The sequence below is a fragment of the Gallinula chloropus genome (assembly GCF_964237585.1).
Source record: "Gallinula chloropus genome assembly, chromosome: 1".
Classification (NCBI taxonomy): domain Eukaryota; kingdom Metazoa; phylum Chordata; class Aves; order Gruiformes; family Rallidae; genus Gallinula; species Gallinula chloropus.
The window spans coordinates 632,433-645,392 of NC_140085.1; the positions used below are offsets into that span (position 1 = coordinate 632,433).

Here is a 12,960-nt window from a genome sequence, read left to right on the forward strand (position 1 = left end):
AGAATTGCCTGCCAGGCGCTGTAGGACGCTGTGGGCACGCACAGGCTGATCGATGAGCGCTGTTCCCTCTCCTCATCAGCTCCGTGCGTCCTCACACTCTGTCGGGGGCCGCAGCAAGTAGAGCCCTGATCCTGCCCCTGCCTGCCTGCACAGGGCAGTGGTGGCAAAGGACGAGGTGGAGCTGGTGCAGATTGCTTTGTGCTGCTCGTCACGTGGGGCTGGGACGGAGCCATGGCAAACAGCAGGGCCGACCCACCTGCTCGTGCCCAGATAAACAACGAGTGCAGCCCCAGCACCGTGGAGCCCCAGCTCAGGGCAGGGCCCTGCCTGGCATCCCAGGGTGCAGAGCTGGCTGGATACCAAGGACACATCCTGGCTGGGTGGGAAGGTGGCTTGTGGGAGCCCCAAACTCCCGACATGCTGTGCAGGGCGCTGAGCTCAGGCCCCACGGTGGGAACAGAGCAGCACGGTCCCTCCCCGCTCCCTGTCCCCCCCCGCAGAGGCCACTGTGCCTTCCAGAGTGGCTGCAGCCATCGACCCTGCGCGCGCTCCAGCTGCAGTCACAGCCTCCCCTGGTAAATCAGTAACGTCGGGCCTGTGTGAGAGGACGACTCTGTCCCATGGGCATCGCCAGCCAGGCAAAAGCGGAGGCTCCCCGGTCCTTTGAGGTGAGGGCTCGACTCCCTGCAGCGGCACGGGAGGGCTGGGGGCTGCGGGCAAGACTGTTAAACATGACCCAGGGCTCCCTGATCCTGGGCAGACTTGGGGGTGAGCAGGAGCTTGCACAGCACCAGCATGCGGAGCCGGGACCAGGCTTGGTGCTGCGGCAGGAGCGGGGTGCTGTGGGAGCTGCTGGAGGAGGCGTCACGTGCGGTCTCTGTGAGGGCAAGCACTGCCCAGGGCTTTGCTGCTGGGTCTGGCAGGGCAGGGGCAGAGCTGGTGCGGTGGGTGGATGTGCTGCCCTGCCTGGTGCTGATCTGAGCTCAGTCAGGTGGAGTCTGTCCTACTCGGTCCTTTCACCAGCAGCGTGGCAGAGGTGGTACCCCAGCAGCTGGTCCTGCTGCGGCTGTGGCCGTCCCAGCACATGGGGCTGTTCCCAGTGACCCCAGTAGTGACAGTGCTGTGTGCTACTCTCCACACCCACCCTGGCAGTGACACACCAGCAGGATGCTGGATCTCCCTTTGGCCCCACTCGTGACACTGCTGTGTTCACCCACAACCCTCAGGCGGCGCGAGGAGCCCTGGAGCTCCGGGACCTGGTGCTGCTTGTGCCTGGGCAGCGCCTGGCCAAGGGGGAGAGCTGGGGGGGGTGTGAGCTTCTCCCACACACCAGTGCTACCCAAGTACCTGGTCCCCAGTGAGTCGGAGCTGCACTAGCTGTCGGTCCCTGCCACCTCTCCTGGGAAAGCAGCACTCGTGCTGGGGAGCTTTGCCTGCAGCCTCCGGTACGGTGCCCAAAGCACCAGCCCTTGCCGTGCCCCTGGGGAAACGATGAGCCAGATGCTCCCATGCTGATGTGTCTCTGGAGACCCTGCTCCTTAAAGGGCCCAGGCCTTTTGGGACTCAGAGTCACTGGGCATGGGAGTGGAGAGGTGAAGCTGGAGGTAGAGCACCCTAAGGGCTGTGCCTGGGAAAGCAGGCGCTGCTGGGAAGGTGAGGAATTTAACCCTGACTCAGCCAGGGGAAACTGCTGGTCCCAGGCAGGCTGCTGCATTGCTTGCTGTAGTGGATGGGTGCGTGGAGGTTTTGGCTGTAGTAGATGGGTGCGTGGAGGTTTTGAGGAAACAGTGTGGCTGGGTGCTGGTTAACCCTCTCAGGTGCCTTTGCCCGTGATGCCTGGGTGGCCAACAGCCCCTGCACAGGAAGATATGTGCAGTCCTGCTCTTCTCCCATGCTGAGACCTGTAAGATCTCCCTGGATTCTGGAAGGACTGTTGCTGTTGCTGCTGGGGTGTCAGCTGCTTCTATCCCTGTTTGGTTTCCAGTGCTCCCGAGCAGACGGTTGGCATCCGTGGGACTGCTGCTGGGGCGGGAGCTGCGGTGTCCCTGCAATGCGCTCTGGGTGGCAAGGGTTCCCGAGCCTGGAAAGGCACAAGCCATGCACAGGACTCCTTCAGAAGTGTGTTATTTTGTGTCCCCAAGTGTGAATCCAGCCTGTGAGCAGAGCCCCTCTGGAGCCTGCCAGTCCCTCCGAGTCCCTGGGGAAGGGATCTGCTGTGTAAGAGCAGACATTGTAAGTGGTGCTTGTTTAGCCTGCGAAGTGAAGTCTGAGCAGGGCTCTAATTGCTGCTGTGATATGTATATAAATACTTACATAAACAAAGGAGGGGAGAAGAGCTGCACAGGCTAACAGACAATGCTGACGCAAGAGGAGGGTAAACCAGCCGTGAGTGTGTGGGCTAGAAATTAGGCCATTTCTAACCACCACAGCAAAGAAAGGTCTGAAACAGCTTTCCAGGAAGGGGAGAGGGCAAGAAGAGACCTGGTGGAAGGAGCTTGGTAAGAGGACTTCAGGTGTGGCACGTGGGGTGCCGGGAGCCCTGTCCTTGAGGGTTGGAAGGAGCAGCCTCCCACAGCCCTGTGCCTGCCAGCTCTGCCTGTGCACAGCTCTGGGCTCTTGTCCCAAGGACCTGGTGCCAATGCTGACAACAGCCTCAGGTCTTTGGGCTCCAGCAACCCGCTCTTCATCCTGCCACCACGCAGAGGGGCAGCACCTGCCCTCCTCCCCTGAGCTTTCCTGTCTCCAGAGCACTGCCAGCTGGCATCCCTGCTGGGGCATGCCTTGGTTTCCTCTTCCTACCCTTAATGTGCCCCGGGGCTGCTTGTCTTCTTACTTGTTCCATCTTCACACCCCTGCATCCCTAACACTGTGCATTACAGAATCACAAGGTTGGAAGAGACCTTTGAAGATCATCAAGTCCAACCATACCCATCCTGAGCTAAACCAGCTCCCTGAGCACCTCATCTACCCTTTTTTTTAAATGCATCCAGGGAAGGTGACTCAACCCCCTCCCTGGGCAGCCTGTTCCAGGCCCTGACAACTCTTTCAGTAAAAGATTTTTTTCTAATATCCAATCTAAACCTGCCCTGGCACAGCTTCATGCCATTGCCCCTTGTTCTATCTTCTGTCAACTGGCTGAAGAGACCATCACCCACCTCTCTACAACCTCCCTTCAGGTATTTGTAGGTGGTGATAAGGTCTCCCTTCAGCCTCCTCTTCTCCAGGCTCAACACCCCCAGCTCCCTCAGCCGTTCCTCATAGGATTTGCCCTCCAGCCCCTTCCCCAGCCTGGTTGCCCTTCTCTGCACTTGCTCAAGGACCTCAATGTCCTTTTTATGGTGGGGAGCCCAGAACTGCACACAATACTCAAGATGTGGCCTCACCAAGGCCGAGTACAGGGGCACAATCCCCTCCCCAGTCCTCCTGGCCACACTGTTTTTGATACAAGCCAAGATGCCCTTGGCCTTTTTGGCTGCCTGGGCACACTGCTGGCTCATATTCAGCCTGCAGTCGACCAACACCCCCAGGTCCTTCTCTGCCTGACAGCTCTCCAGACAGTCTCCCCCAAGCCTGTAGTGCTGCAGGGGGTTGTTGTGTCCCATGGGCAGCACTCTACACTTGGCCATGTTAAACTTCATCCCGTTGGTCTCAGCCCATCGGTCCAGCCTGTTCAGATCCCTCTGAAGAGCCTCCCTACCCTCAGGCAGATCAACACTTCCTCCCAGCTCAGTGTCATCTGCAAACTTACTGAGGGAGCATCCAATCCCTTCATCCAGGTCATGGATAAAGATGTTGAACAGAACTGGACCCAGGACTGAGCCCTGGGGGACGCCACTCGTGACCGGCCTCAGCTGGATTTGGTTCCATTCACCACCCCCCTTTGGGTCCGGCCATCCAGCCAGTTTTTAACCCAGCTGTGGGTCCCCCTGTCCAGCCCAGTGGCAGCCAGTTTCTCAGAATGCTGGGAGAAACCTCGTCAAAGGCTTTACTGAAGTCCAGGTAGATACATCCACAGCCTTCCCCTTGTCCATTAAGCAGGTCACCTTGTCACAGAAGGTGATCAGGTGAGTTTGACGGGATCTGCCTTTTGCAAACCCATGTTGACTGGGCCTGATCCCCTGGCCATCACATGTGCTGCATGACAGCTCCCAAGATGACCTTCTCCATGATCTTCCCTGGGACTGAGGTCAGACTGACAGGCCTGGAGTTCCCCAGATCCTCCTTCCAGCCCTTCTTATATATGGGGGTAACATCTGCCAGCCCTCAGTGAGTGGAACTTCCCCTGTCTGCCAGGATTGCTGATAGGTGATGGAAAGGGGTTCCCCAGGATCCTCCCAGCTGGAGGTAATTCAGTGGTACTCAAGTGGCTGCCATGGTTCTGCATTACTGATAGCCTGGGGCACCTGGAGCCTGGATGGAGGGCTCTGAAGAGGCCAGATCAGTGTTCAGTTGTGTGGGGTGATGTGGCTCAGCATTTAGCAGGCCAGTCCCACCAAGGAAGCTGAGTGGCTCCACGACACTGCCAGCATCCACTTCCCTGCGTGCCTCAGTGTGATGTTTGGCCCGGAATCAGTGAATTCCTTGGGTTTGCTTCCCCTATGACCTGGCCCTGGTTCAGGGAGGATCTGGAAGGTACTCTTTGTCATGTGGCTTGGTTTTAGGTAGTCCTCAGAGGAGCAGGGGTCTTGGACTCAATGTTCCTTCTGGGTCCCTTCCAACTCGAGTGCTTCTGTGGTGTGGCTGCCTTTGATGGAAGGGTTTGTGAGGGATGGCAGGGAGGGTGCCTTGGACACCAGGAATGGTGGAGAGTGGGGCAGGCCACCCAGGAGCAGTGTCTTTACAGCCTCTTGTGGGGGGCTACTGCAAGGAGTCTTTGGAAATCCAAATAAACTGCTCTGGGTTTCACTTGGGGCTCCCTGTGGCACGTGCAGGGAGCTCTGCCAGGCTAGTGAGGCATGACTCTCTGATGGAAGCATTACTGATTTTCCCTGTCACTGTAAAATCTTCTTGAAAGATTTTGTAACTCTCTCTGATGATTGTTCATCAGTTTTTCCTGATGTTAGAATAAGACTCATTGGATTATAATTTCTAAGATACTCAACTTGTATCTTTTTTTCAAGATAAGTGATTTTTTTTCCTCAGCAGAGAAGTTGATTTAATAAGAGAAAATGAATGTGAATGACTCTGCAAGTCTGTAATGGAGTTTGGGGGTGGGGGTGGCGGTGCCCAGTGCATTTTTCCAACCATTCACAGTTGTGCCTTAAACATTATTGGGAACTAATGAGGTACCAGAAGATTGGGGAAAAAAAAGCAAGAATAATCCTGACAATTACCATCTGGAGCATTTAATTTCTCCCCCTAGTGAAATAACAAGACAGGGAAAAAAAGAAAGAAAGAAAAGCAATGAATGGCACTAGTTGAAGAGAATGTGTGCTGTGGGATGCAGGCACAGTGGGTGCCAGGCTGGTGGATGGAGATTTGCTCCTGAGGGGTGACAAGCACCCTCTGTGTGTTGGGAGCCCTGGCTGCAGGGTGGTGCAGGGGTGTAGATCCTGGCCTGCTGGGTTTGCTGTGCAGGGTGCTATCGCAGGGTGGCAGGTGGGAGCCACGTCCCTCTGCAGCAGTGTGTGTTCGGGGGGTCTGTAGCACTTGGGGGGTCTTGTGCAGAGCAGTGCCCGCTGTCAGCAAGGTCTGTCCCTGCCAGGCATGGCATGGCTTGGGAGAGGTGGTGGGCAGAGCTTGGGACCCTTCCCCAGCGCCGTTGGGCAGATGAGTCTGCATCCAAAGTATTCCTCTGCGCCGGCTCCAGGCTTCCCACAGCTCATGGGCCTCACCAGGGCCGTGAAGGTGAGGTGTCTGCCCACGCCCCTGCTGCAAGGGGTCTTCCTGCTCTGCTGCTGGTGACGGTGTACACAAGTGTGTGCTGTCAGTGCCCTGGTGTTCCAGGGCCTGCCGGTCCCTGCAGGGATGTGTGCCCGCGGGGTGCAGTCAGACCTCGTGTCCCTTGTATTTCTGGTGATTTATCTCTTTATGATGTGCATTTTTCCAAGCGGAACCTCATGTTCCTCCTGCTCCTGTTTCTAATCTCTTGAGGGGCTTTTCCCTTGCCTCCTCCCAGCTCTGTGCTGCGTTTCCTTAAGGTGCTGTTGGGTCCCAAACAAAAATCAGGCCCAGTCTGAGTCCTGAGCACACGACAGTAGCTGAACAGTCATGGTGACTGCTTGTTTCACACCCAGCCTTTGGTGATGTTTGGGCCTGACTGAGAGGCAGGCAGAGCCAGTCTCCCACACTGGCATGTTCAGGGAGGTTCTGCCTGTCCCATGGCAGCTGCCAGCCTCAGGGAGCAATCCCAGGCTAGGGACTTCCAACACAGACCCTCCGGTGGCCTGTCTCTGGGCCTTGCTGGGTGGCTGCCATGCCTGTTCCCACCCGGCTTCCCTCAGCCCCGCTGCCTCTGCTGGGGCACTGGGATTTCAGTCTGTGGGCTCTTGGAGCCGCGTGTGGGTTGTGATGGATCCTGCCAAGGGTCTGCATGGTCCCTGCCCTCAGCCCCTCGCTGCTGGACTTGGGGCCTGGTCGCCCGGAGCGCTGGGCCAGCCTTGCCTGTGCCCCAGCACCCAGCGCCATGCTGGCAGCAGATGGGGAGAGGCCCCGTGGCCCAGGCTCGCGGGGTGGCAGGTTTCTTCTCTCAGCCTTGAGCTGTTTGGCACGACTGCGACTTCCCAGTTCAGGGTTGCCATGTTCCCCTCTCCAGCCCTTTGATCCACAGGTGTTTTGGCTGTCTCTGCCTGTCTGTGGGTCATGGTCATTTCACCCACTTCTTCCCTGCACCAGCCCCATCTCATCCCTGGTGCCCCCGACTCAAAGCCGCAGAGCACGGCCTATTCCTTGCACCCCTCACTTTTGCTGGGCGGCCTTGTCTGATCCAAAGCTTGCATCCCTCTGCCCAAGACCTGTGAGCTCCATGGTCCCAGCATGTGCTCCGTGGAGCTGCAGTTTTTATGTGTCTTGACCTGGGGTCGGGACAGACGCAAGAGGAGAGGTGTGCTGTGCGCTCTGTGGAGCACGAGGCTTTCTGATGCCACCAGTCTCACCCCCTGTCACCCCGCTGTCCTGCTAGAGGAGTGTTCTCAGATCCTGGGACAGCTGCTGCAGGACAGGCACCCTGGAAGGGCATGAAATTGACCTGCTGTGCTGCTGGGCAAGAAGGTTGTGCCTTGCCTTGAAAAGGGACTGCTTGGGGATGAGTGAAACTGTTGTGGCACCGCATCCTCCTGCCCAGGCACAAAGGCAGCAGTGAGAGACCAGGGGCAAGGGGACTCTGGGTGCAGGGGAAGCTGGCAGTCCTTCCATCTGTAGAGCAGCAGCAGGCAGGACCTGCAGCTCTCCAGGGAAGGGGCGCAGGTGTGGATCAAAGGAAAGGAGGAGCCCAGAGCCCAGCTGGTTGCTCCTCAGCTGATCTCACTGAAATCATCAACTGATGATTTCTGTTCTGGGGCTAGAGTCATGGACTTCCAGTGCTTCTGCTCCAGGACCTGATAGATCCTCCCTGTGACCCCGACCTTCCAGGTCTGTGGATGCGTCCTTCCCTGTCTCTCCTGTTCTGTCGGGGCAGGGCATGTGCAGCAGGTGCTGCCCCAGCTGGGGCAGTTGCTTGGGGCCAGCAGCCCTGGCAGAAGTCAGGCTCTCAGTGATGCCTGCCTTGTGCAGTCCCTCAGCCGCAGGGTGGGAGGGCTGAAGGAAAGGCCATTAGTCATTTCCTGGACAGATCCAGGCCATACTGTAAATCTCTCCAGCTCTCAGTGGTTTGGGGGCTATTTCTGTTTGAGGATTGTCACGTAGATTAAAGCTTTGAATCCCAGCCAGTGATGGACCGGACACAGTCCTAGGCTCAGTCCTGCAGAGTCCAACCCAGCGTCCCATCTGCTCTTGGCAGGGCAGCTGCTGTCTGTCCCTGCCCTGGGGCAAGGGCTGGACGTGGTGGGGAGGCAGGGTCCTCCTGCCTTTAATTAGCCCTGCCTGGCAGGGGCACTGGCAGAAATAGCATCCCATGGAGGTGGCTGCTTGTGCCTCTGCTCTGTGCTGGAGCTAAGGGTAGCTGTGCCTGCCACCACTCCAGTGTGTGTGCACGTGGCTTCTCTGATTGGGACGGGTCTCTGGGGTGGAAACACCGGTCAGCCGCTTTCCCACTCCCAAGACTTTGGCACAAGGGCGCTGCCACATCCTGTTGTGGAGGTACAAGCCAGCTCGGGAAACCCCTGGCAGAGAGCCCCAGCTCCTTGCCTGATGGCAAGGAAGACTTTTGAGAAAAGAAGACTAAGAGGGGACGTTATTAACGTTTATCAATATCTTCAGTATGGGATGCAGGGGGAATGGCCAGCCCCTTTTCAGTGTCTGTGGGGACTGGACAAGGGGCAATGGCTGCAAGTTAGAGCACAGGAAGATCTTTTACCAAACAGTGAGGGTGAGGGAGCCCTGGACAGGCTGCCCAGGGGGTGTGGAGTCTCCTTCTCTGGAGAGATTCCAGCCCCATCTGGACACCGCCCTGTGCGCCCTGTCCTAGGGACCCTGCTTGGGCAGGGGGTTGGACCCGATGATCTCTCAAGGTCCCTTCCAACCCCTGTGATTCTTTGATTCTATGGGCTGGTGGGGGTGCTGGTGGAGTCTTGCAGCCCAGGGGCTGGTCAGACTGTTTGTGGATGTGCAGACAGCGTTGAGTGGTGACTGCTCTGAGCAGGAGCACTGGCGACCCCGCAGTGGGCTGCGCTCCAGCACATGTGGGATGTCCAGTTTGTAGGGCCAGAGCTAAGATCCCTCCCTGTAAAACCCAGAGACAGGCAGGGTGCTGAGCTCCCCCGACTTCACAGAACCACTGAATCGTAGGGGTTGGAAGGGACCTTGAGAGATCATCGGGTCCAACCCCCTGCCAAAGCAGGGTCCCTAGGACAGGGCGCACAGGGCGGTGTCCAGACGGGATACCCCTGCCTGTCCTGCTGATGTCCAGCCTCCCTCCTGCGCCCACCCTGGCAGGTGGGAAAGAAGGCAGGCAGGCCCTCCAGATACACTGGTGCAACGTGGAGGTGGAAGATGGTTGTAGATGGGGAACAGGGTCAATGGGATGAACTACAGGCATTGGTTGTGGTGTGAAGACAGTTGATCAAAGGAACACGCCCCAGAACAAAAGACAACCTGTCCACTGCCCCAGGGTGCTGGGCAGACCCTCTGTGCTGGCTCTGGTGCACTGTGCTGTGAGCCCACCCCAGAGGGAGCAGAGGCTCTGGGTGGTGTTGTGCCTGGGATGGGGTCAACCCAGGGCAGGTCCTGTCTTGCTGCCCTGTCCCTCTGCCATGATGAAGAGTCCCTTCAGGGTTGCTGCTGGGGGTCACAGCAATGGGGGCTGGGGAGGGCGTGTAGTAGCAGTTGGCCCTTTCTGGGGTGGGGGTACAGGGGCATTTGTAGGGATCCCTGCATGCTGTGAGGCTTCTTGAGGTCCCTGACATGGGGGTTCCCATGCAGGGTGGGACTGATCCTCTGCAAGGCCCTCAGCACCAGGATCCCAGGGGGAAATGTCCCTACAGGTTCCCTGCCACGCCGAGCGCTGCGGGGTGTCTCTGAAACATCCCCCATGGGCAGCTCAGGGCTTCTGGGTGAGGGCCCCAAGATGGGGGAGTGGGGCAGTCTGGGGCCCTGCAGCAGGTCCTGTGGGGGTGGCCTGGGCAGTGTGGGGGGAGCCCACTGGGCCCTTGCAAGGGTACCCACGGAGAGGTCCCTGAGGGGGTGCCCAAGAGTTGGGGGGGGGGGATGTGTGTCCCGGGGGAAGTCCACTGGGCCTTTGAGGGGGTACTGCGAGGGGGTCCCTGAGGGGGTGCCCGAGGGCTTGGGGGGAGTGGGTCCCTGATGGGGTACCCATGGTGGGGGGGTCCCTGAGGGGGTGCCCGACGGTTGGGGAGGGTGGCCTGGGCGGAGACCACTGGGCCTTTGAGGGGGTCCCGTGAGGGGGTCCCTGAGGGGGTGCTCGAGGATTTGCGGGGGGTGGGTCCCTGATGGGGTACCCATGGGAGGGGGGTCCCTGAGGGGGTGCCCGAGGGTTGGGGAGGGTGGTCTGGGCAGAGTCCACTGGGCCTTTGAGGGGGTCCCGTGAGGGGGTCCCTGAGGGGGTGCTCGAGGATTTGGGGGGGGTGGGTCCCTGATGGGGTACCCATGGGAGGGGGGTCCCTGCGGGGGTGCCCGAGGGTTGGGGAGGGTGGCCTGGGCGGAGACCACTGGGCCCCAGCCGGGGTACCCACGGGGAGGTCCCTGCGGGGGTGCCCGAGGGTTGGGGGGGGGGGGGGTGTCCCTGCCGGGGTCCCCCCGCGGTGCCCCGGCCGGGCTGCCCCCGCGGCCGCGCTCACGCCTGTCCTCACCCCGCAGGGCCCCCGGGCGGGCTGTGAGCGCGGCCCCCGGTGCCGGCCGCCCCGCCGCGCCGCACGGAGCATGCCTCTGAGCCCCGCCGGCAGCAAACATGAGAGCCCGGAGTCGCCGCCGCCAGAGCCGCCGCCGCCGCCGGAGCGACAGCCCCGCGCCGCCGGGGAGCCGGGCGCCGGCCTGCGGGAGGAGACGCGGCTCGACCCGGCCCGGGGCCCCGGCGGGCCCCGCTCCCCCAAGCTGGCGGCCCCAGCGCGCATGGAGGAGCCCGCGCCCGGCGCCATCGTCGTCCGCATCGGCATCCCCGACCTGCAGCAGACGGTGAGTGCCCGACCCGCACCGCGACCCGGCCCCGGCCCCGGCCCCGCTCCGCGACGCCAACCCCGCGGCAAACTTCGCCCCGCGGCGGGAGGGGGCCCGGCGGGAGGGCTGCCCGCTCCCCACCGCCCCGCGGAGCCCGGCGGGGACACGGGCGGAGCGCACCGGGCGGCCGCAGCGCTGCCTTTGCGGGGCGCGCCGGGGAGGGGCCGCTCCCACCGGCCCGGGACCGGGCTGCGCTCCGCCGCCAGCCCCCAGCGCGGGGGAGCGGGCACAGCTCGGGAGGCTCCAGCACCGGCACGGTACCGGTACCAGTACTGCTCCGGCCCCCGGGTCGGCTCGGGCAGCAGTACCGGCTGGGCCGGGCTGCGGGAGGACGGACCGGGCAGGGTGTGCGGGCTGCGCCGAGCCGGGGGCGGGGGCGCGGGGGCTGAGCGCGGGTGCTGCGTGACCGCAGGGCTCCCGGTGTCGGGCCCGAGGGCAGCGCGGGATGTGGGCGGTTTGTTACCGCCTGGGCAGTGCTGGGAGGCACCTGGGGCGCTTGGGAAGCCAGTGCTGGGGTCCTGAGTCAAGCCAGCGCGGGGAAAAAGTTCACTGAAGGGCTGCGGTAACCGGCCCTAACGAAGGGTGCTCGTTAGTGCTGGGAGCAGCGCCTGCCTGGGGATGGGTGTGCTGCGGGGCACGGGGAGCACGTGCTCTGGGATGAGGCTGCAGGAAGGAGAAGGGTTCCCCTTGGGGATGATGGGTGGGGAGAGTTGAGGGGGCAGAGACTTTGGGGCAAGCAGAGGGGGTGTGGATGGGGCTGAGGGAAATGAGAGCGCTCCTCTGCAGTGGGGAAAGAGTTCTCTTTTGGAGACTGGCGTGGGGGTCCCGTTTGCTGGTGGAGGGGTGGTGGCTGGGGCCAGAGAGCTTGCTGTAGGACGGAGGCACAGAGGCTGAGGTGCTGGAACGCTCGCAGGCACGGCTCTGCAGGCTCGGCTGCCAAGCGCTGGGGAGCGGCAGAAGCAGGAGAGGCAGCGCTGCCTGTGCTGTCGAAGAATCGACATGCTCAGCGCTGTGAGGACTGACCTTGTGCTGCAGGAACCTGCGGGGGTTGTAAGCAAGGCCCTCGTGGTGTCTGCTCTTTCACTTCGCTGTGGAGGGATGGGGATTTGTGTCCCAGCACATCAGGTCCTCCTCTGTCAGCCCTGTGCATGCTCATCCCCGAGATGGGGCTCATCCTGCTCCATCCCTCACCCCAGATTCTGCTGTGATGCAGCACGGCCCTTGCTCTGCACATCACTGTGGCATCCACCCCTCTGCTTTGCTGCTCCTTGGGCACTGACACCTCCCCTCCCTGTCTTAGGTTTTGGAGTGGGCATTGGAGGAAGCAGGGATGCTGGAGTCAAGGTGTGTTGTAACCCCGCACCTCCTTCTTCCTTCCAAGTCCTCCAGTGCAACCAGGGGATAGTCCTGCAGTCAGTGAAGCAGCTCAGCCTCGCCAGGCCAAGGATCACCCCAGGCAGTGGAGGGAATGGGATGCTTCACGGGCAGAGCATCTTTGCATGTGAAAAGTAGGAATTTCCCGCCCAGATCTCTCTTCCCCAGGGAGCAGATGCATATCTGAGAGCTGGAGAGTGGAAACGTTTCTGGTGCAACCTCCTCGCCCCGGGGGTGGGAGCCGGCAGAGCAGGAGCCGCTGGGGAGACTGGGGGGCTGCCGGGGGCTGGGCGCTGGTGGCGTTTTCCCCGCAGACAGCCGAGCTGTGCGGGAAGGCAGCGCTTCGGGAGCTGGCGGAGGAGGAGCGGGGGGCGCCGGGGCCGTGGGGCAGCGCTGCCGGGGGCAGATCAGAGCACCACAGCGCTGGCGCCCTGGCAAGCGCAGCCTGCGCACCGTGAGCCGGGGCGGTGTGCGGAGGAATCCACTGCAGTCAGCCCCGGGCTCTGGCTTTGCAGAGCGAGTAGCGGCAGCTCGCCGGCCGCGCAGGGCGCGGGGCTGCCCATCGCCCCCGTCCCCGCAGCCCATCGCCGGGCTGCCGCTCCGCAGGGCACCGTGCCCTGCATTTCAGGGCTGCAGGTGTGTGTCGAGGCTGTGCCGTGGCAGAGAGAGAGGAGGGATGGAGGGAGATTTGGGTGCAGGCGCCCTGCAGCGCTGCGGGAGGCAGGACTGCGATGGCTGCTGTCAGACCCGCTGGCTGTGCGAGGGGAGCCAGGCACAATGCTGCTCCCTGCACCCCACTCCCGAGCTCAGGCTGGTGAT

At 61.4% G+C, this 12,960-nt stretch overlaps 1 protein-coding gene across 1 annotated transcript in view; it reads left to right on the forward strand.

The window, feature by feature from the left end:
• Nucleotides 1-620: 620 nt before the first annotated feature.
• The window catches only part of SHANK3 (SH3 and multiple ankyrin repeat domains 3), a gene marked incomplete at its 5' end in the record, with an annotated part of 288,033 nt that continues 275,693 nt past the window's right edge, over nt 621-12,960 (forward strand). The window contains 2 exons of the mRNA XM_084268006.1: nt 621-668; nt 10,411-10,725. Of these exons, the coding sequence (XP_084124132.1) occupies nt 621-668; nt 10,411-10,725 (363 nt within the window). The remainder of the gene's footprint in view (nt 669-10,410; nt 10,726-12,960) is intronic.